Here is a 21,633-nt window from a genome sequence, read left to right as displayed (position 1 = left end):
TGTCACACAAACACACACATGCATGGAACAGACACGCACAAACACACAGACACACACATGCATGGAACAGACACGCACAGACACACAGACACACACATGCATGGAACAGACACGCACAGACACACAGACACACACATGCATGGAACAGACACGCACAGACACACAGACACACACATGCATGGAACAGACACGCACAAACACACACACACACACATGCATGGAACAGACACACACACACATGCATGGAACAGACACACACACACACATGCCCTGTGGCTCTCCAGTGACATGCCCTTGTGATGAGTCTTGGGAGCTATTTGAGGCATTGTTCAGATAAGCCCTATGTGTGTGTGTGTGTGTATGTTTGTGTGTGTGTGTGTGTGTGGCCACCCCAGCCTTCACTAGCGTGGGAAAAAGAACAACTGGCAGAGTGGAGGAGAGGATAAAGAGATGTGCTGCTCAACCATCAGGAGAACAATGCAATCCAGTCTCATCATCATGGGCCACCAGGACTAGTCAGACATACAGTCCCATCATCATGGGCCACCAGGACTAGTCAGACATACAGTCCCATCATCATGGGCCACCAGGACTAGTCAGACATACAGTCCCATCATCATGGGCCACCAGGACTAGTCAGCTTATCCTCTGCAGGTGACTTCAGCTGGTCCGACTGGATCACAAATGCTCTGGCACAGTAGATCTTCACCAGATGAAGAACTTGACATCTCAAGGTTTTAGTACAAAATAAATTACATCTTAGGCTTGCTATGGAACTACAAAATCTCCATGTTTTTGTCTCCTGTGTTCAACATCTATGAATAACATATGACCCCTCAAGAACATTTACAAAATTCACCTGAATGTGAATCCAGTTTCAGGAGTCAAACGGACTGCTTCCTTCTTTTTTTCAATAATATCTCTTTGTCAACCACTTAGTCAGGCGGTAAGATGATATCTAAAGAGAGGTGCTTTAGGAGAGCAGGGCCCTGTTCCTGTCAGGTGAAACATCAGAGGAATGGCAGGTATGCAAGGCTGTCAGGCTTCACTCACACCAGGAATGCCCCATTCATTCAGCTCTCTGCTCAGGGCTTCATGTTGGCTTACATGTGCACTGTTTCTGTGGAATGTTGTGGTGTGTGTGTGTGTGCATCTTTCATTTTTATCATACTGTATAACAAAAAAAACTACCAGATTGATCTTAAACACTCAAAATAATTCATGGACATACTTAAAGTGCAATAACTTACTGTGCAATATTTATATATTTCTCTCCATATGAAACTAGTGTTATCTTTTTATTATTGGGTGTGCTCAAGCCTTCGGCGAGAGCACAACCTTTGTTCTCTCACATATATATTATTGTGAGAATGCTGTTCAGCATTCTCACTATTGTTTTTCAACTTCTTAGTTCTTCCGCCGTTTTTTGGCCTTTAACTCGTTCTGCATACTTTAACCGATTCCTACAACTTTTGTATCAAAACGTTCAGCTCCTTCAGGAGATGATGGCTATGACTTTTGGTATTTCTCACTTGTATACTTTTTAAGACATTAAGGTTTTTGTGCAAATTATTCTCCCATTAAAAGTAATGGTAAATCCTTTCAAATCATTAAAAAGCTTCCTCCTCTTTCAAACGTAACTACTTCAGCATACTTTCAGCTAGAGACACCATTCAACCTTTAAAATGTTCACAAGACATTCAGCTATTCCCAAATGATTCAGCTTTTTCAAATATTCAGCCAATTTTGAATTATGACAGTTTGAAATACATTAAAATGTTTGCTCCTTCTTGATTTTTATGAATGAGCAGCCAGCAGAGTGGCACACTCTGCTGGCTGCTCTTTTTCTGATATTCAACTAATTTGTCAAACAAATTCCTCTAACGTTCATATAGTTTAACTTACAGAAACAAGTTATACCTTAAAATGTAGGAAAAAGTGTCCTCTTTCAGCCAATGTAACTACTAAAGAGCTCACATTTACAGATTTTCAGCTATGAGCCTTGAAGCGAGAGCAGCCTTTCAAATTCTCTCACTAACTTCAATGGAGAGGTGAGTAAAATCAGTCAGAGAAAGCAAGAAGGAACAAGATTTTGAAACTGCCGATAGAGTCGTATTTCTGACCGCACAGACATATAAAGGACATCACTGGTTTCGGCAGAGTCTTGGGTCTCGGAAAATATCCTTATATTTTGGATTGGACGTATAGTTTTGCGTCTAGGTCAACTTGTTTGAGGTGTGGATGCTAGGTAAATGTTCGTTTTTCTCTCTGCCTAGCTCGTTAGCTATCACAGCTGCGCCATCACCGTGGCAACCAAACAAACAAGCACCAGGAAAGCAAAAGGAACACGTTTTTGAAACTGCAGGTAGAGTCGTATTTCTGACTGCACAGACATATAAAGAATATCTCTGGTTTCGGCAGAGTCTTGGGTCTCGGAAAATATCCTTATATTTTGGATTGGATGTACAGTTTTGCGTCTAGGTTATCTTGTTTGAGGTGTGGATTCTAGCTACATTTCTCTTATTCTCTGCCCTCAGCGCGTTAGCAATCATAGCTGCACCATCACTGTAACAGACACGCACCACTCAGTCTCTCACACAGGTGATTGGTACGTTTACTTGACCATGAGAAACAGGATTACTAGCAATTGTCGGTTTATGCCAATAATACGATTACTCCGTTTACATGTGTAATTAGTTATGCGATTACTCAATAAACGCGTCTACATGATTCTTTTTTATTAATCGTTGTATGCTCCACGGACAAAACTTGCACCATCATCCTTCTGCAACAAAGTGTCGCCGTGTCTTCCTGTATCGGCCCTACTGCTGTATGTTTCATTCCATCAACACATTGAATCCAACTAAGAAAGCCGAGTAAACGCATAGGCTACATCTGCTACTGCTAATACTATCCCAACTATAATTTAATCTGTTAAAACGATAATATTCTTGTTACGACTAGCTAGCCTACTTTTTCTTCTGTTTAGCAGTTCAGCTTTCAGCTTCTCCCACATTGTAGGCTATTTTAGCTCTTAGCTTTGTTATGATGATGCAGTTCAGCTTCCACACTGCCTCTTTTGTGTGACTCACACATTTTTGAAATTCATTTCAGCTTGCGGGTATTTTCTCATTTCTCACTTTTATACTTTTTAAAATATAAAGGTTTTTGTGCAAATTATTCTCCCTTTAAAAGTAATGGTAAATCCTTTCAAATCATTGTTGGAATGCTGCTCCAGCCCCTTTCAAAAATACCTTTCGGTTGCTTTGAAGCTTCAGCTTATAACTTTCTACTAAATTTTCACTATTTTCAGCTTTTTTAGCATGGTCAGCTATCTCCATTCAGGTTTTCAGCATTCTCACTGCTGTTTCGCAGGAACAGCCTTTTCTAGTTATTATTCTTTTTGCCCCCCTAAAACTCAGTCAATATTTGGCCTACATAGACAACCTAGGTGTCAAAAGTTTCGTCTTGGTAGCGATTGAGTTGCTTCTATTGGGATTTACGTTCCGTTGCATGGTTTAGGCTCAAGTTACGTTTTTGTGGCGAAAAGTGAAGCTAACGGTGGCTAATTTGCTAGCCACAGTCACTGACGTTACTAACGTCACTACGTCACTAACGTCACGAAAACACGCGTGACTACCTTTGGCAGAACATTCGTTTCGCATCTGTTAACTTGGGGGATAGCTAGGCTAACTATAGCTTTACTGCAAGGCAGCTGCAGAAACGCCACAAGCGAAGAGGCCAGGGTGATAACTATTTACTCATTTTACTTTGTGATATGACACACAATTGTGATGTGTAATGTACAATATAAGATGATATTATTAAGGAAGTACATCTACTTTCGGAAACAGTAGTCTACTATTTCACTGAAGTATTAGCATCATGACATTAGCCTGTGTTGCCCGGGCAACACATACTACAGTGGTCTATGATGTAGCGTTATCTGTTTTCAATCTTTAAAATAAACATTCCTCACATATACATTTTCGTTGTAGGATTTATTCTGACATTAGTAAACGATTTGTTGGTGAAATTACCATTACCTGTGGTTTCAAACCAGTGTACTAATGTAGCTCACTGCAACGCTGTAGCCTATGCGAGACACTACAAAAACATCTACACAGCTGTTTAGGAAGTCAAACGGCGACAGAACATGTTGGCACTCCCCTTACTTAAATCAAAAGTCTATCTAACTACTAACCTGAACTTCATTGCCACAGCCTAAACGTTGTCAATCTGTTCATGAAAATAATTAATTTCAGCCTAAACCGTACAACGGAACGTTAAATCCAATTCAACCAACGCAATCGCTACCAAGACGAACACAGCAGTAGTCTAGTACTGTACCGTAGTAGAATTTACCGGGGCAGCTTCTCCACACAGGGCTATATCGCATTTTGCGTTGTTACTGACAATGATCGCTACCAGTGAGCTTTTTATGAATGAGCGGTTTTCCACTAAATAAATGTCAAGCTTATTTACGTTTTGGGGGGCATATTTTCAGTTAGCAGATGGTACTGTTTGAATCGCGATTCCATCTTCTACTGCCGGGTAACGTCGTAGAATAATCTTCAAAGGGGGTTCTTTATTAATGAATGAATGCAATGAGTAGGCTAAATGCCTGAAAATATCACGAGAAGGGAAACACTTAAAATGACGTTTAAATCATAGAGATTAGGTCAATTTTTACACCGGTCTGACAAATTTATTCGTTTTGTTTCAACGATGAGGCTGCCTCTTGCAGGGGAAATGAGAAGACATCTATTTCATTCTACACTTCACTCGTATTTTCAGTTGTAAATGAGCAGCAAAAAAAAAAATGCTTTTAAATCTATGTAATCTTTATAAATAATAAGTATGCATTTTTATATAAAATATACAGAAATATCAGTTGTAAAAATGTCATTCAAAAACGGACCCCTGTGCAACCGACGCAAGCAAGCACACCCTACAATTTCCCCAGAAATTGTACCCTCTCTAGTTATTAATTCTTGTACAAATTTTATTTATTTCTATATATACTTTTCTGTCCACTTTGCTGCTGTAATGCCCGAATTTCCCCATTGTGGGACGAATAAAGGTATATCTTATCTTATCTTGTGGCACACACTTATCTAGCTACATCCCTTCTTTTAGAAATCTGCACAGTTAGGTCATCACTGAGAGCAAAGCTCACCTTTTGAAGATAAAAGGAGCATGATTGATGTGATTCATGTTAAACATGCCACGACACACCTACTTCCCTTTCTCACAAAGCCATTCATAAATCAAATCACAGTTGGCGACACACCATGATTGGGTGTGCTGCATTCTTTCCCACACACGCTGAAAAGGGCCGGGCCACTGATAGCAATAGAAGGAAGAAGATGAGTGAATTGTTGTCAAGACAACCGCGCATACACGATAAAACACACACAACTAGGCAAAAACACACACACACACAAAACCACACAGTGCTGAAAGGAAAAATATACAAGCTGCAGATATATTTGAGTTTAGTACAAAGGCATTCATCATCTGAATATTCAAGGTGTATCACAGTACAATGGCATTCAGTCTTGCTACTCCAGCTTCAACACCAAGACCGAAGTTGAAACCGGTTCTACAAAATGTTCTCATCTGCATATCGCCCCCAAAAATCTGTTTCGAATCAGGAAAACATTCGAATCAGTTAGCGTGTTTATGCTTCTCCGATCTGGTGCGTGTGTGTGCGACAGTCTTGTCCTTTAAGTTTTGTTGACAGACAAACAAAACTATCCCTCTTCCCCACCTTTCCAACCTCCAGGACGCCAAGCTCCTCCGAGGACACCCGTGGACCACGTTTCCCATGAGTACATAGCGAAGCCGTGGGGTAATTGGACAGTTGACTGTTTACTGTCCCCTTATTGGCTCTCGCAGTGTTCTAGTACAACCTGGCAGCATGCGCCTACCGGAAAGCTTCTGTGATTGGGGGATCTGGTGAATACTTGGTTGCTTTTCCAGCCATTAGTCTCCTGTGGAAAAGGGACTTTTAACCCCCTTTATGATGGAGAAAATAGATTTTATTTGAGAGAATTATAAAAGTACCTGTCAAATGTTCCTCGAAGAAAACACTTAAACTCATTTTAAAAATCTAATTATATGCGTGAGTTATGCAAGCCTGCTATCGAAGGGTCAATGTTGGGTGAATTACCATCTCAGTTAATCTTATGCAGACTTCAACAGAGCCGGTTAATCAACGGAATAAAGCATCTCTATCTCTCTCTTTCTCCCTTCCTGCTCTTTTGGGCTCTGGTCCTCTTGTCTGGCGGAGATCACAGTTTCCGACTGTGGGAGCTATGAAAAGACCCCACACACACTCTCTCTCTCTAAAGATCTACAGAAATACAACCAGATGCACCTTGCGGCGCATTAAAAGACTTGGCTGCAGCTGCAGGGGAGGAGGCCGGAAGGTTCCGCCCTGAGGGTTAGGGTTTGTCCTGGCGGAGGAGAGGAAAGGGACACTGGGTTGGTTGGGGGGAAATCTCAAAAGTCTAAATGCCTTTGTGTTCCTCTTCTCTGAAGACTATCAAGGTTTGCTTTGATTGCAAAGTTGTGCTCTTATCACATACAATCCCTGTGTTTCCTGTGGAAAGGGGGGGGGGGGGGGGCATTCACATTATTCTTGGAAACTAACTGAATCTTAGTGGAATGGGCTGATGTCCGGAGGGTTGTTTGGATTATACAGCATGACTCCCTCAGTGACACTTGTGCTTGTAATGACCTGACACTCCTTCGGGTGGGGCTGCTACACTCTGTCACCTTTTCAACCAGTTCATCTGTAGAGGCGTCAATGGAATCATCTCTTGGAGAGCTGGACACGGAATTTAGCATCAGTGTTCCACATTATCCTCCCCTCTCCTCTCATAATGTGCCAGTAAGGCCATGGCATCTCGCACAAAACATTGTTAGAACCTTAACACAAGTTCACTCCCTGGAAAAATATAATGCACTATTATGACCGTAAAAAACCCAAATGTACCTTTATCTCACTGTAGTTACACCATTCAGTGTCCGAACTTGAATATCTACCCCCAACTTTTAAGAAGAAAAGTATCTCCAGCACCCACATACACTTTATTAGAACGTGATAGTACAGATGGCTTGGAGCATCACATTCATCTGGCTGTTTCTTTGTCCAGTCAAAAGCTCAGCAGAAGGAGCCATGTTACTGCTGCCTTCTCTCCGTCTGACTCGGAGTCCTTTGGTCACAGTCGGACTCCTTGTTCCCGCTGGTCTGGTCTTTCTGTCCATTCGCCCCCACACAACTGTATCAATAGAGGCTTGTTCATGAGCCTAGAGTTGGAGCTTCTGTAGTTACTGTACCAAACCTGAGCTTTCAGCCTGAGGAATGAGCCCTGCTCAGATCACACGACCCCTCCGACACCACTACAGGGTCTGTTGACCGTATAACCCTTGATGATCTGGCCAAGGGTTTCCAGCTACTCTCATACTGCAGCTCATGATGCTGTTGCAGGTCTGAACCTGGTGAGCTTTCATGTGCACACGCACACACACTGCTGCCAAATACCTCCAGCTGTTGTTGCGCAAAAGGACCCTGTCCTCGCTTCCCCAACCATCTTGAGACATACCAGAACATTCCTACATTATCTCCCAGAATGTATAAGTGACATTTCACAGACAACCTTTTATGCCTGCCCAATCAGCCTATCAGAACTGAGATATAACTAGAATTCTGAAAGCCAGGGCTGATGGTAAGCAGAGGCCTGGAATCAGCCCTGGTCCTGATGTGTTTAGGACCGTCGAGGCAGATTCCTCTCCTGTGATGTCAACACACAGAGCTGTGTCTTCTGGCCCTGAACGCTCTCTGCTGCCCATCCTGGTCCAGAGGAGATTCTTCTGGAACTTCCTGCCTCTCCCTCTGTGCGGCGCTACTGTAGCTCGACCTAACGTGAAGGAAGGGGCGAACGTTTGGCTTCAGGACTGTGCCGTCACCTGCAGTGTCTGAGCTTCCCAGTCCATCAGTTAAATCATTGATCTTCTCCCAGGAGTAGTTCAAAACAGCAAACGCACACACACTATTTTATCCAACTAATGTTTCTGTGACACAAACCACACATTCACATCGAACAGTTCACAATTTAACACACAACAAACGAACAGCAAGTTTTATGTCGCACAACTTTAATAGAATATCTTAACTAATTCTGTACAAATTGAAAAGAATATTGCGCAAGTAACAAATCATGAAGAACCTGGTAAGGCCATTGCTAGCACACGGTTCAATATGGGGGCATGAAGGAGTCATGACCGTGGCTTGGAGAGATCTGTCCAACGAGACCTACAACTTTCTTTAAAAATAAGAGGTGGGGGGGTATCCTTGACCACCTGTGGACAGATGAGGACCACCGTACCGACCAGCACACAAGTTGGTGACACCAGACAGTACATAAGAGGAAAATTGTTACCACAAGCTTTGATATCGGAGACACATTCTGTGGATGGATATATAAATTCAGAAATTCGTAACATTACCCCCCCCCCCCCTTTCCTTTAGTTATTAGTTTGTTAAAAGAGAGGGCCAGTAAAACAATCAGTAATAGTAATTAGGATATTTGGGGCCCTGTTGGATGTGCTGACAAGCTGCCACACAGCTGTGGTTTCCAACCCTCTCCTTACTCTACAACACTGACAAGTTGTTAATGAACAGAAAGGTCTATAGAAAGTTACGCTCCCTTCCTGGGGAAAACCCCTGCTTTGATATGATTGGCTACAGCCTTGTTCAGCAACATGCTTTCTGTTGATCAGAGAAGGAAGAGCATTCCTGTTCCCAGAGCTTTGGCCTGAGGTGGTGATTCATTGTGAATGTTGAATAATGGGTTAACGTAAGAGGTTTGAAATGGAGCCAAATTCAACCGATCTGATTGGCTGATTATGGGGATGGGCAGGACCTGTCCTGGGATAACTTGTAAGCCCCACCCTTTATACACCTCTAGAGATCTGGTTGGACAAGCCAGGTGTACGCAATGAGTAAGCCACTTTCACTTTGGTCACTGATTGGCTGTTGCAGTGCCTGTCCAGGAACGTTAGACCTAAGATGGTGTGGAGTGGGCGGAGCCAAAGGGTTGATGGTTGAGGGTGATGGTTGAGGGTGGCTAAAATATTGGCAGATCTGCTCACCAGGGTCCCATTCCACCTTCTTGTGACCTAAATGCTCTAAAGTGTGGCCCGAGGAGGCAGTTAGTTTAATTTGTGATTAGTTCATGTTAAGCCAGACAAAACTGGGCACAGTCTAAGCAGTCAAACTGAAAAAGAGAGTGCCTGAAACCAGTTCATATATTAAAAAAATACAGTTTGGCAGTACACACATTTTGTTAATCTGCAAAGCCTTAATAGTATCGGAGTTTGCTCAGCCAATGAGCATGGGCCTTCACCAGAGTGGGCGGGACAAAATTATTTCCCACAATGGACCACCTGTACAGCTGCATGAGACCAGAATAAATAGTCCAATGACATGACAATGAACATTTAAAAAAGGACATCAAATTCAGTATACATTGTGTCTCTTAAACATACCATAACGGAAGAAAAAAAAGAAAAAAAAAAAAAGAACGTATTTGCAACCCCAGTGATATCAGGTCAAGCTAGATCAGCAGCTTCCTGGCAGACTAACACTTATCTTGGCATTAAAAAACCCTGAGTAACTGATTTATCCATGAAAACTAATGTTGGGATCCATACCACTTGCGATTATTTTTTGAATTTCCCAGGATATTCTGAGGCTCTTGGCAGTTGTTGCCTACTGTAAAGCAGACTGCGTTGCCATGGTGAATTCAGCCCAGGTGACCTCATCTTGAGCATGAGAGAAGCCTAAACAAGGGGGCAGGGCTAGACGACAAAAGGTCATGCATGAAATTATTTTAAAACAATCTCTCTCAACTGTTTGGTTGTGTTATATTGCGTTTTGTGTGAGAGTTCATAAGGGGAGGGAGCCTGCAGGGGGGGTGAGGTGCTGATTGGATGAGTAGTGATTTGACGGACGGCTGGGCCCCGCCAAGCTCCCATGGTCACCACGGTTACTGCTGTTTGCACTCGGTTGGCTGGGGCTCCTCTTTCTGTCAGGGTAAAGGAGAGAGAGAGGAGGGGGGGAGAGAGGGAGACAGGTGAGAGGGGAGAGAGAGGGTAAACCAGAGCTGATACATGGGGGGAATCAGAGAGGAATAAACTGAAGAGCAGCTCATTGAAAGCTAGTGGGAGCCAGTAGAAGGCAGAAACAACACAATGATGGACAAGAGGAGAGAGAGAGAAAGAGACCAAGAGAGAGAGAGAGAGACCCAGAGAGAGAGAGAGAGAGACCCAGAGAGAGAGAGAGAGAGAGAGAGCGAGAGAGAGCGCAAGAGAGAGCGAGCGCGAGAGCGAGAGAGGAAAAGCGAGCCTGGGTTTGTGGTCTGGGACGTGAGGTAACGGGAGTAATGTTAAGACACTTGGGATGTTATGTGGAGAAGGAAGGATAGAGCTAAAAGGAAGAGAAGTGTGGTGAGACAGATCTAGTTTCCTGACCGGGATGCTGGGTGAGACTGTAAGGCAGAGAACGCCCGGGTGCTACTGGGAGAGGGAGGAGGGATGAGGATGGAGACAGAAAGAAACCAAGACAGTAGAAATGAAAGAGCGAGCAGGCATGATGATGAGTTGCCATCCTTATATCTCCCTTACCTACAAAATGCATGGGGGTGAGAATGATTGATTATGCCTGAAATTGGAGATTTAGGGAGGGAGGGAGAGACAAAACAAACAAAAAAACAACAGGTTTAAAAGGTCAGGATCCAACCACAGGCTTATTCAGAGAGTACGTAGGGGCGTATAGACAAGACCAGGTTTCCTAGCTCATACATGAAGAGAAGCCGGTCTTTTCTATACATGGCAGAACATGCATGTATAGACATGCAGCAGCTACTGAATAAGCCACAGTCTAGCAGGACTGTTAACTACAGGGAAAGCTGCAGGAGACTGGGGTGGGGGGGTGGGGGGGATGGCGGTCAGTGGGGAGAAGAATGTAAACAGGTGTAGGAGCTCAGGTGACAAACAGGGTGACACAAACTGACCTTGGGGTCAAAGTCTCCCTCTTCATCATCGTCACCGTCATCATCCTGTTCCTGAAACACAGAGACCAGGGTGAGACACACACACACATAGACCAGGGTGAGACACACACATAGACCAGGGTGAGACACACACAGAGACCAGGGGAGACACACACAGAGACCAGGGGACACACACAGAGACCAGGGTGAGACACACACACACATAGACCAGGGTGAGACACACACAGAGACCAGGGGAGACACACACAGAGACCAGGGTGAGACACACACACATAGACCAGGGTGAAACACACACACATAGACCAGGGTGAAACACACACACATAGACCAGGGTGAGACACACACAGATAGACCAGGGTGAGACACACACAGATAGACCAGGGTGAGACACACACACAACCCCCCCCCCCCCGTGTTTTATGTAAACACGATTAGATTGAGGCTTTACAAGCAGAGGTGATACAGGAAGTCTGTCACAGACATGTCTTGTCCGTTTTTACAACAGGAACCTGTTGCAGAAGGTGCAAGAATAATTAGCAGAATTTAACATGAAACCGAATTAATTGCTCATTGCGTGATAGATAGGCTCCTTAAGCACAGCGCGATATGCTAGCCTATACTTTTTGAGAGGATAGCCTATTGTTTTTTTATGAGGGTGTCATTTACATAATACATTTGTTGAAACCACATCATATGACATTAAAGATGATAAATGAAAATATGAAAGTATGAAAAAAAAAAAAAAAAAAGGCCTAGCTTACTGTAATAAGCGAAAAAAACATAGGCCTAGCTTACTGTAACTAGACTGACTAACTGTAACGGTTGCACAGGGGTCCGTTTTTTAATAACATTTTTTTTTGATATTTCTGTATATTTTATATAAAAATGCATAGGGCCTACTTATTATTTATAAAAATTACAGATTTAAAAGCATCTTTTTTTTGCTGCTCATTTACAACTCAAAATACGAGTTAAGTGTAGAATGAAATAGATGTCTTCTCATTTCACCTGGAAGAGGCAGCCTCACATCGTTGAATCAAAACGAATAAATTTGGCAGACCGGTGTAAAAATTGACCTAATCTCTATGACTTAAACGTCCTTTTAAGTTTTTCCCTTCTCGTGATATTTTAAGGAATTTAGCCTACTCATATTGCATTCATTCATAAATAAAGAACCCCCTTTGAAGATTATTGTACGACGTTACCGGCAGTAGAAGATGGAATCGCGATTCAAACAGTACCATCTGCTAACTGAAAGTATGCCCCCAAAAACGTAAATAAGCTTGACATTTATTTAGTGGAAAATCGCTTTCATAAAAAGCTCACTGGTAGCGATCATTGTCAGTAACAACGCCAAGTGCGATATAGCCCTGTGTGGAGAAGCTGCCCCGGTAAATTGTACTACTACGGTACAGTACTAGACTACTGCTGTGTTCGTCTTGGTAGCGATTGCGTTGGTTGAATTTGATTTAACTTTCCGTTGTACGGTTTAGGCTGAAATTAATTATTTTCATGAACAGATTGACAAAGTTGAGGCTGTGGCAATGAAGTTAAGGTTAGTAGTTAGATAGATTTTTGATTTAAGTAAGGGGAGTGCCGAACATGTTCTGTCGCCGTTTGACTTCCTACAGCTGTGTACTGTAATGTTTTTGTAGTGTCTCGCGTAGGCTACAGCGTTTCAGTGAGCAACACTGGTTTGAAACCACAGGTAATAATTTCACCCACAAATCGTTTACTTGTAATGTCATAATAAATCCTACAACGAAAATGTATTTGTGAGGAATGTTTATTTTAACGATTGAAAACAGATGCATCATAGACCACTGTAGTATGTGTTGCCCGGGCAACAGAGGCTAATGTCATGATGCTAATACTTCAGTGACATAGTAGACTACTGTTTCCGAAAGTAGATGTACTTCCTTAATAAAATCAGCTTATATTGTACATTACACGTCACAATTGTGTGTCATATCACAAAGTGAAATTAGTAAATAGTTATCACCCTGGCCTCTTTGCTTGTGGCGTTTCTGCAGCTGCCTTGCAGTAAAGCAGTTAGCTTAGCTATCTCCCAGAAGTTAACGAGCTGCTAAACTAATGTTCTGCTAGAGGTAGTCAAGCGAGTTTTCGTGACGTTAGTGACGTAAGTAGCGTCATTGACTGTGGCTAGCAAGTTAGCCACCGTTAGCTTCACTTTTCACCACAAAAACTTAATTTCCACTTAAACCATGCAACGGAACGTAAATCCCAATAGAAGCAACTCAATCGCTACCAAGACGAAACTTTTGACACCTAGGTTGTCTATGTAGGCCAAATATTGACTGAGTTTTAGGGGGGCAAAAAGAATAATAAAAATAATAATATATATGTGAGAGAACAAAGGTTGTGCCCTTGCCGAAGGCAAAGCACACCCAATAAGCGATAAAACGCGTCACTCTACATTTAATTTGGTCTGCTACTTTTTGCCTGCCCTCTTTCTTGGATTTTGCAGACTTTGAGGTGCTCCCTGGCGTTCTGATAAAATTCGGAGTAACCTTCGAGCAAGCTGTTGCTCTGTTGCGGAAAAAACAGGGCGCTCATTTTGGCCACGGTGAGCAGCCATAGACTTATGTGAGCAGCCAATAGCAGCGTTGATGATCAAGGTTTCTACTATTGATACATACCCCCTTTTAGACCAACGTATAACTCAATCCAGCTATACTAATCATAAACAACAAGTGTGTTCGAAGAACCGAATTAGCCAGATCATGATAAGCAAGATTATGTCAATTGGGGGTGTCATTTGATCTCGAATGTAATAAGCGACGTACAGAGAACGGGCCCCAGGGTGAGACACACACACACACACACAGAGACCAGGGTGAGACACACACACAGACCAGGGTGACACACACACACACACAGACCAGGGTGAGACACACACCAGGGTGAGACACACACACACAGAGACCAGGGTGAGACACACACACACACACAGAGACCAGGGTGAGACACACACACAGACCAGGGTGACACACACACACACACAGACCAGGGTGAGACACACACCAGGGTGAGACACACACACACACAGACCAGGGTGAGACACACACACACACACACACAGAGACCAGGGTGAGACACACACACACACACAGAGACCAGGGTGAGACACACACACACAGACCAGGGTGACACACACACACACACAGACCAGGGTGAGACACACACCAGGGTGAGACACACACACACACACAGACCAGGGTGAGACACACACACACACACAGAGACCAGGGTGAGACACACACACACACACAGAGACCAGGGTGAGACACACACACAGACCAGGGAGACACACACACACACAGACCAGGGTGAGACACACACCAGGGTGAGACACACACACACACAGACCAGGGTGAGACACACACACACACACACACACACACACACACAGACCAGGGTGAGACACACACCAGGGTGAGACACACACCAGGGTGAGACACACACACACACACACACAGCCTACCTCTTCATCCCCCTCTTCTAGCTCCTCCTCTTCAAACTGCAGTCAGAGAAGGTATCCATGAGTCAGAGACTGTAGTGGATCTTGAGGGTTTAGGTTGCTAGGAGGGGCAGTTCTATGGGCGTGTGTGAAGCCCTCCGTGACACTGCTTGTAAAAAGAGCTATACAAACATCTGATGTGTGTGTGTGTGTGTGTGACTCACGCTCTCATCGTCCTCCAGGGCCTCTCCAGTAAAGTAGAGCACAGCTCTGGGCACTATTCTCTCACGGAAGAAATGTCCAATCTCAAAGTCTGTAGCTAGGTTGAACTCTGAGTCCTCGTCCTGGAGATAACACACACAATCCATGATTCCCACATACATCATACACACACTTTGTGATGCACATACAGTCCACATAAACAAAAGGTGGAGGAGTGTATTTCTGGATAGGAAATAATCAATCCCTCACCATCTCTCCATCTGGTGACACTGCAAGACAAAAGAGAAATATAGATTGTATTCAACAGAGCTGTTTTTTTTAACCATAACACAAATAAAGCAACATGTTGGGAGTCTTATGATCTATAGATGTTGCTTCTCCACGACCTCAGACTGACATCACCATCATGTCACTTTTCACATGGAAAAAAAGACTTGAGCCCCACCCTGACTGTGAGGTCACCTTTTCCTCCGGGTCACGAGCTACACTGTGTTAGGAAACTGACATCAGCAGAGGAACCACAGCAGCCAGGGAAAACACTGTCGCCAAGCTCGGAAGTTAGATATTGTCACATTGTGCCTTCAGACGACATTATATGGTCAAGGTCCTCACAAAGACAGCACCTGCCAGTGAGGGGGAGGAGCCACGGTGAGGTCAGGGCCTGACTCTGGGAGAATTTCTGCCTTCGGATTGAGGCAGGCTGGTGGAACAGGAACCCTACCCTGGGGCCACACACCTGAACTCATACCTGCCTGGAGAGCTATTTATATCCACCATTGAATGCCAAGTACAGCTAGGAGGATGCAGACTCTCAGCCAATCAGGTGTTTGAAATCCAGCCTCAGGATTGGTTCAGACATGTATGAGGGAAAGTTTGGTGTGACTCAAACCCCCCACCTACCAATTTAGGCATATTGATATATATATATATATAACTAAATCCAGCTTGTTAGAGTGACGTAAGGTTTGTCTATGTAGATTGAGATACTGTGGATGTAAACTGCTTCCTTCACAGCATGTAAACACTGTTTCCATAGTTGACCTGGTCAGGAGAACAGTGGCACACCGATAGACAGCTCTAAATTATATAACTATAAGAGAATGTTTCGATGCATACCGCCAGAAATGCAATGTTCTTCTGGTTTTCATTTAAAAACAGATCATGGAGGCAGGCAGTAAGTCCTAGGAGTCAAACATGTCTGCCTACATAAGGGGGGGGGGGGGGGGGGGGGGGTAACCATGTGGGCAGCAGCGGCCTGGACAGTGCTGGCAACAGCATGGAGCCTGGCGCCACCTGGTGACAGGAGCACAACACTACCTGCTCCTGTTTACTAAGGCTTACGGGTTTGGGGTTCAAAGCTAGACTTGGGATATTTAGCAGGCTGGGCAGCTGGTACATGATGACCTAGTCTGGAAAGTTATCCGTGTGTGTGTGTGACCAGTTTAGGATGTGAGTGTGTATGTAGGTGTGTGTGTGTGTGTGGGGGGGGGTCAGACCTTTGATGGGGTTGAAGAAGTTGAAGAAGGAGTCGTTAGGGACCTGCTTGGTGACGGTGCGTACTGTACCACGGCCCTTGTGCTTCTGCTTCTTCTTGATGGTCTTCACAGTCACGTCCTTGCCCTTGTGCCAGTCTATCTGACACCTGCAAGACACACATACACCATCACGTCCTTGCCCTTGTGCCAGTCTATCTGACACCTGCAAGACACACATACTTATGGTTTCCATCGAGGGAGTTTATGACTTTCTAACCCAAGTTGTTGTCATGATAGTAACTTGTCCTGTATTGACCGTGTCCTCGCCCTTACCCTTCACAGTCGACGATCTCTGGGCCCTCGAAGGAGAAGGGGTCCGTTGCGTCCGGTTCCGACTTCATCTTGTACAACTTGGTGAGAACGGCATTGTTGAAGAAGCCGTTGGGCTCGAAGTAAAACTCTAGTGTGAAGCTCTGCATGAGGGGGAATAACAACAAGGGGTTAGGATACTACATTACCCAGCAGACACCAGTCCTTTCGCTCAGGTGCTCCTTCTACTGAAGGCCAATTGGAAGGAAAGCATCCTGAACAGTTACACTGCCACGGACAGAATGGGTTTGAGTTTGAATGCGGAAGGCGGTTAGCGTTGCCGGGATACTAACCATGGGCTGGCCAGGCTCAGAGAACTTCACCTGGATGTCTTGCAAATGCTTCAGGATGGGCTCATCGTGCTCCTGGTGGAGAGAGAAGCTTTAATAACATGGGACTCCGTCTGAGAACAAGGGTGTGGCTGCTAATTTGTCTCAGTGTTTTGCAAGCTTGTGTGCTTTGGCCTTTGGCTCATCCACGAGCATGTTCAGACTTGACTGTGTCTGAGTCTTTGTATACTTTGAAAAGAGAGTTCTGTTTAGCTGTGGTGTGAGCTAGGTACTGCGAGTGCAACCCTTCACCTGTAACAGGTCGCTGAGCATGTCAACACCCTTAAAGATGGTGAGCCAGAACTCAGGGATGCCCTTGGCGTCTTCCTCTGGGGTGGCTTCCTCCTTTTTCTCCTCGACTGCAGCTTTCTTCTTCAGCTCCTCCTAGAGGTGGACGGTGGTTAGTACGCCTTCAACTTCAACAGCCTACAAACTATTTTTCAGCGTTGTTACCCATGAGCAGACCCAAATGTAATACGCAGATTTTTTTTTCACATTTTCTGCCATTATTCAGACTGAAAATCTGTGGAATTAGCTTGCTAGCCTTCCTGTTCTTATGTCGGAGCAACCGAAGATGTTCCACAAGTTTGACAGCGAATATGGTCGATTGAATGTTGACAGACTTTGCAAAAAAGTATTGATCCATCCTCATAAAGATCTCCTGGAAACTCCCTGGCCATGTCTCTTGCTGTCATTTTGGTCGACAAGTCTTTTAAATTCTTAGCATTTTTGGCTAACGTTTTAATAACAGAGACGTAATACGAGTTAAAAAGTTTATTTACATTTTGCCTCAGACCAATGCGTTCTACTTGAAAATGTGCGGGCTTTCGTCGGAATTCTGCGCCCGCGTATTCCGTTTGGGCCTGCCCATGGGCAACAACACATGCTGTTTGTGTGTTTATTATAAACAAGAGCCTGTTTGCAAATAAGAATGTCACTAGTCTGTGTAGGCTATACATACAAGCCTGTTTATATGACAATAAACTAGCTAGAGATTCAATTCAATGTTCAATCTTGCATCTCTAAGGTTGATATCAAATCATCTTGTATCACAAGTGTGATTTTCCAAAAATTGAAGGAAGGCCACTGCTTTAACAAACATGACCCCACTGTCTACACCAGGTTACAGGAAGTTAGCCATGTAAGGATGAGCCAATCAAGGAGCTCTACTCACCGCTAGCTCCTCCTCTTCCTCTCTTTCGCTGTGCCACTCGCACTCTTCCTCTGTGGGTTCCACCGCTCCCTTCACAACATCTCGCCTCTGCGCACACACACACACACACACACACAGACAGACAGACAGAGAGAGAAGAAAATCACATCAGCACATACTGTATTTGTATTTCTAGGCATTTGCATAGTACTATCATTTTTAACGTCCCTACTAAAATACCCACCCTATGACACTGGTGCAAGCACATGCCCGCACACAGACACACACTCGCACACAGACAGACACACACAGACAGACACATGCACACAGACAGATACAGACACGCACACAGACAGACACACACACACACAGACAGGTGTGGCTGGATTAGTGGTGCCAGTTGCAGCGGAGTGGTGTATCCTGCTCTGGAAATAGCCTGTACTGACCGAGCAACAGTTGGCCACTCGTTGTGCTGGTACTAGTCTAGCACTGAGGCAGTGTCCAGCCCTGAACCAGGACGAGGGAGCACCAGCTGCGTAGTGCAGAGGTAGAGGGGACAGCCCCACAGGTAGCACAGTTTGTCCATTACAGGCTCATGTGCTTTTGGGTCCTTGCAAATACACCACTTTTATATAAATAATACAAATATAAAATAGTTCAAGCTTACCTTTTCAAACTAATTATAATTAACATTATTATATTACTATAATTGTATTAAACCGTTCCTTGTTAAACATCATTACATTATACCAGTGTACTGCACCTTGTCAAACAGGGGCTGGTAGAGGGCAGCATACTTCCTCTCCAGTTCGTGCACTTCCTCATAGAACTTGGCCTCTATATGAGCACACTGCACCTGCAGCCTCTTCAGGGCATGGACTCGCCGCTTCACGGCCTTGGGCAGCAGGCTGTTGGTGTGAGACAATCACATTTAGGTTATGGGATGTGTTTAAGCCTACATCTAGTCTAATCTGAAGCTACGTCATGTTATGCCTTGTTTCTGATCTGGCCAGGTGTAGAATCCTCACCTCTGCATGTTGTGGAGGTTTTCTGGTCTGTCCAACTGTACACTTGGGCTCTGTGTTGCCTGGTCTCCTTTACCTGTCAATAAAAAGTTTAAAAGGGACAGTTCACCCCAAAATCTAGTATATATATATTTGTTCTTATGTTGGGGTGAACTGTTCCTTTAACAGTAACCGTTTCCAAGGTTACACCCACATTTGTCTTTCAAAAGCACACTTATCACATCTCCATCCCCAGCCTCAAATAAAGCCCTTCCACTTTTCAGGAAGGCACTGTTTCATTAACTGGTACAGTGTCATGTGTTCTGTGGCGGCTATGTAACCCTCCTGCAAGTTTCATGACGCACGAACACCTCATTCCCAAGGTATGCCCAAATTGCCCTACAGGTAAATCTTAGATGAACCTACCTCTGCCTTCCGATTTGTTGGCCTCCATTTCAGTGACAGCTCCTTCCTCTCTATCAGTGAAGCCCCGGAGTAATTATCACACCTTTGAACCACATAACTGGTTAACTAAGAACATGTGGAATATGTTTAACATGCTAACTGCAATTATAAGTAACGTTAGATTAAAACACGTTTCAAAGCCTAACGTACGTTATGGAAACGTCGGTGTGGTTAATTAAATGCAGAAAACTGTCTATGATGGGCCTGTTAAAGTAGCAGAATATGAAGTTCACAAAGCAAACCAAGCGTTAGCAAGGTATTGTGAAATCAACATGAGCTGAACCAATGGAGCGCAGGCCAATGACGCATTACAGCCATGCTAGCTACCTACATACAGGACTTAGCTTGTTAGCTCGAACTACTCGCAATACATTGTCATTAGCTAGGCCACATTTCCCAGTACACTGAAGAATAACGCTTAAAAACAATATGGACCATTTTAGCTCAGCGACGTTTTGCTGCAGTCTGCTAACTAGCTAGCTATCGTAACTCCAATTATTCTTTCAACAAAAACAACTAGCCTATAGACGGTACCACAGCATTATACTAAACAGCTAGCTATCTTAGTATCTAGCTAGCCAGCTACTAGTAAGCTAGATAAAACGACCGTTACAGCCAGTCCTAGCTAATGACTGTCACGGTGCCAAATGTTTTTAGTTACCTAGCTAGCTGGCTAACACTAGTACATCAAGAAAAGAAAAACATTTCAGGAACTTATCTAGCAATACAAAGCTAATGATAATGGTGCGTGATGACACCCCTACCCGCCTGTCCCTGCAATCTAGTTTAGTTCAATGCCCCCATGTCAGCAAGCCACGCGGAGAAAGCTGAAGCACGTTAGCTAGCTAGCTAGCTAGCTAGCGTACAGGCTAACTAGCCAACTAAGGCTAACCACGGTGCTGCCGTTAGCTAACAAGTACAGTGGTGGTTGAGTGAGACAATAGTTAAGTAGTTAGCCATGTCAAAATCCCAATCTGTGAAATAAAATACCTCCTCAATCTTGAAAGAGAATAATGTTCCTCGATCTCAGAATATACTTAAGCAAATAGTTATGATTTGGTGGATTTAACTAGCACCCCCTTACCTCAGACTGACTGAGCGGCTTTCCAGTGTTGACGCGTCTCAGACCGCAACAAGACAGCAAAGCGCTCTGTAGCATCCACAATGCTGATTGGACAGATAGCTGTCACTGCGCGCAGAAAAAGGTCTGGAGGGAGAGGTCACACCCCTAGCCTCGGAAAATATTTTATGTTTTCAATTTAGGCACATCCTCAAGTGAGTGTCCCCAGTTCAGTCACTCAACGCAAATCCTGTATTTCTGTTCCTGTCAATTCCTCTCAGATAACTTGACCACACCTATTCTGTGATTAAACTTGAGCTTTTTTCACTATTCTCTTCTTTTAAAGGACGTGATGCTGTCAACCCGACATCGCTAACTCCCTCAATCTCATGCATAACGTACCTTTTTTTTCGAAAATATTTTTTTAATATAATAAAGAATAATGGGATACTTTTGGGGGAATTATTTGTTTTCAACCTTTGGAAACATTTTTTTCGAAACATTAAGAAAAAATATTATTTCGAAAATATATTTTCAACCTATAAAACAGAGTAGATACAAACACAGCAGAGTACAATAGAGTATAGTAGAGTGCTAATCAAGTACTCATCAATGATGCATTTTGTTTTTTTAATACTTTTTTTGTCAGAAATATTCCTTCAACCTTACAAAAAAAAAAATCTAAACTTTTTTCAGAAACATTTTCTTCGAAACCTTTTTTCGAAAATATTTATTGTGATCAAACTAAGATTCAACTACTTTCAATGAAAGAAAGCATATAATAACAGGCAAATGTACAAAAAGTACTTAGCAAATTAAATGACCACTACAACTTGAAAATATTTTTTTTCTTCTAAAAGAGCAGGTATTTTACACCAAATATTAAATATGAACATTTAAATATTCATCAGAATCAATAGCAGTTTTGCCATAAGTGTGTATTAACCATAGGGATTTAACTAAAAAAAGAGGGTTTGGCTCAAGCCTACCT

General features: G+C 43.6%; 1 protein-coding gene across 4 annotated transcripts; it reads right to left on the bottom strand.

Moving 5' to 3' along the window:
- Positions 1–8,146: 8,146 nt before the first annotated feature.
- Positions 8,147–20,804, bottom strand: nap1l4a (nucleosome assembly protein 1-like 4a). Of its 4 annotated transcripts, none has more exons than XM_062462705.1 (15): positions 20,667–20,804; positions 19,544–19,625; positions 19,142–19,214; positions 18,877–19,021; positions 18,135–18,221; positions 17,213–17,344; positions 16,925–16,996; positions 16,596–16,735; positions 16,284–16,429; positions 15,037–15,056; positions 14,790–14,909; positions 14,590–14,625; positions 11,081–11,135; positions 10,696–10,732; positions 8,147–10,097 (listed from the first exon to the last, which is right to left on the bottom strand). In XM_062462705.1, the coding sequence occupies exons 2-15, from the start codon at positions 19,569–19,571 to the stop codon at positions 9,959–9,961; spliced, it is 1,230 nt and encodes a 409-aa protein (XP_062318689.1). In that variant the 5' UTR covers positions 19,572–19,625; positions 20,667–20,804; the 3' UTR covers positions 8,147–9,958. The 4 variants fall into 4 exon arrangements, with proteins under 4 accessions (XP_062318689.1, XP_062318690.1, XP_062318691.1 ...); XM_062462706.1 differs by lacking the exon at positions 20,667–20,804 and adding an exon at positions 20,573–20,612; XM_062462707.1 differs by lacking the exon at positions 10,696–10,732 and having other exon boundaries at positions 11,085–11,135.
- Positions 20,805–21,633: the final 829 nt, after the last annotated feature.

This window comes from Osmerus eperlanus, chromosome 5 (genome assembly GCF_963692335.1).
Source record: "Osmerus eperlanus chromosome 5, fOsmEpe2.1, whole genome shotgun sequence".
Lineage (NCBI taxonomy): Eukaryota > Metazoa > Chordata > Actinopteri > Osmeriformes > Osmeridae > Osmerus > Osmerus eperlanus.
The sequence above is the reverse complement of the archived record's forward strand: the minus strand, read 5'-3'. Positions and strand labels throughout refer to the sequence as shown.

Excerpts from the sequence above, each read along its gene's own strand:
- nap1l4a (XM_062462705.1), bottom strand. The coding sequence starts at position 19,571 with ATGGAGGCCAACAAATCGGAAGGCAGAG. Across the intron at positions 15,057-16,283 it reads CTTCTTCAACCCCATCAAAG|TGTCACCAGATGGAGAGATG; the intron begins GTCTGACCCCCC and ends TTTGTCTTGCAG. Across the intron at positions 14,626-14,789 it reads CCCTGGAGGACGATGAGAGC|TTTGAAGAGGAGGAGCTAGA; the intron begins GTGAGTCACACA and ends CTCTGACTGCAG.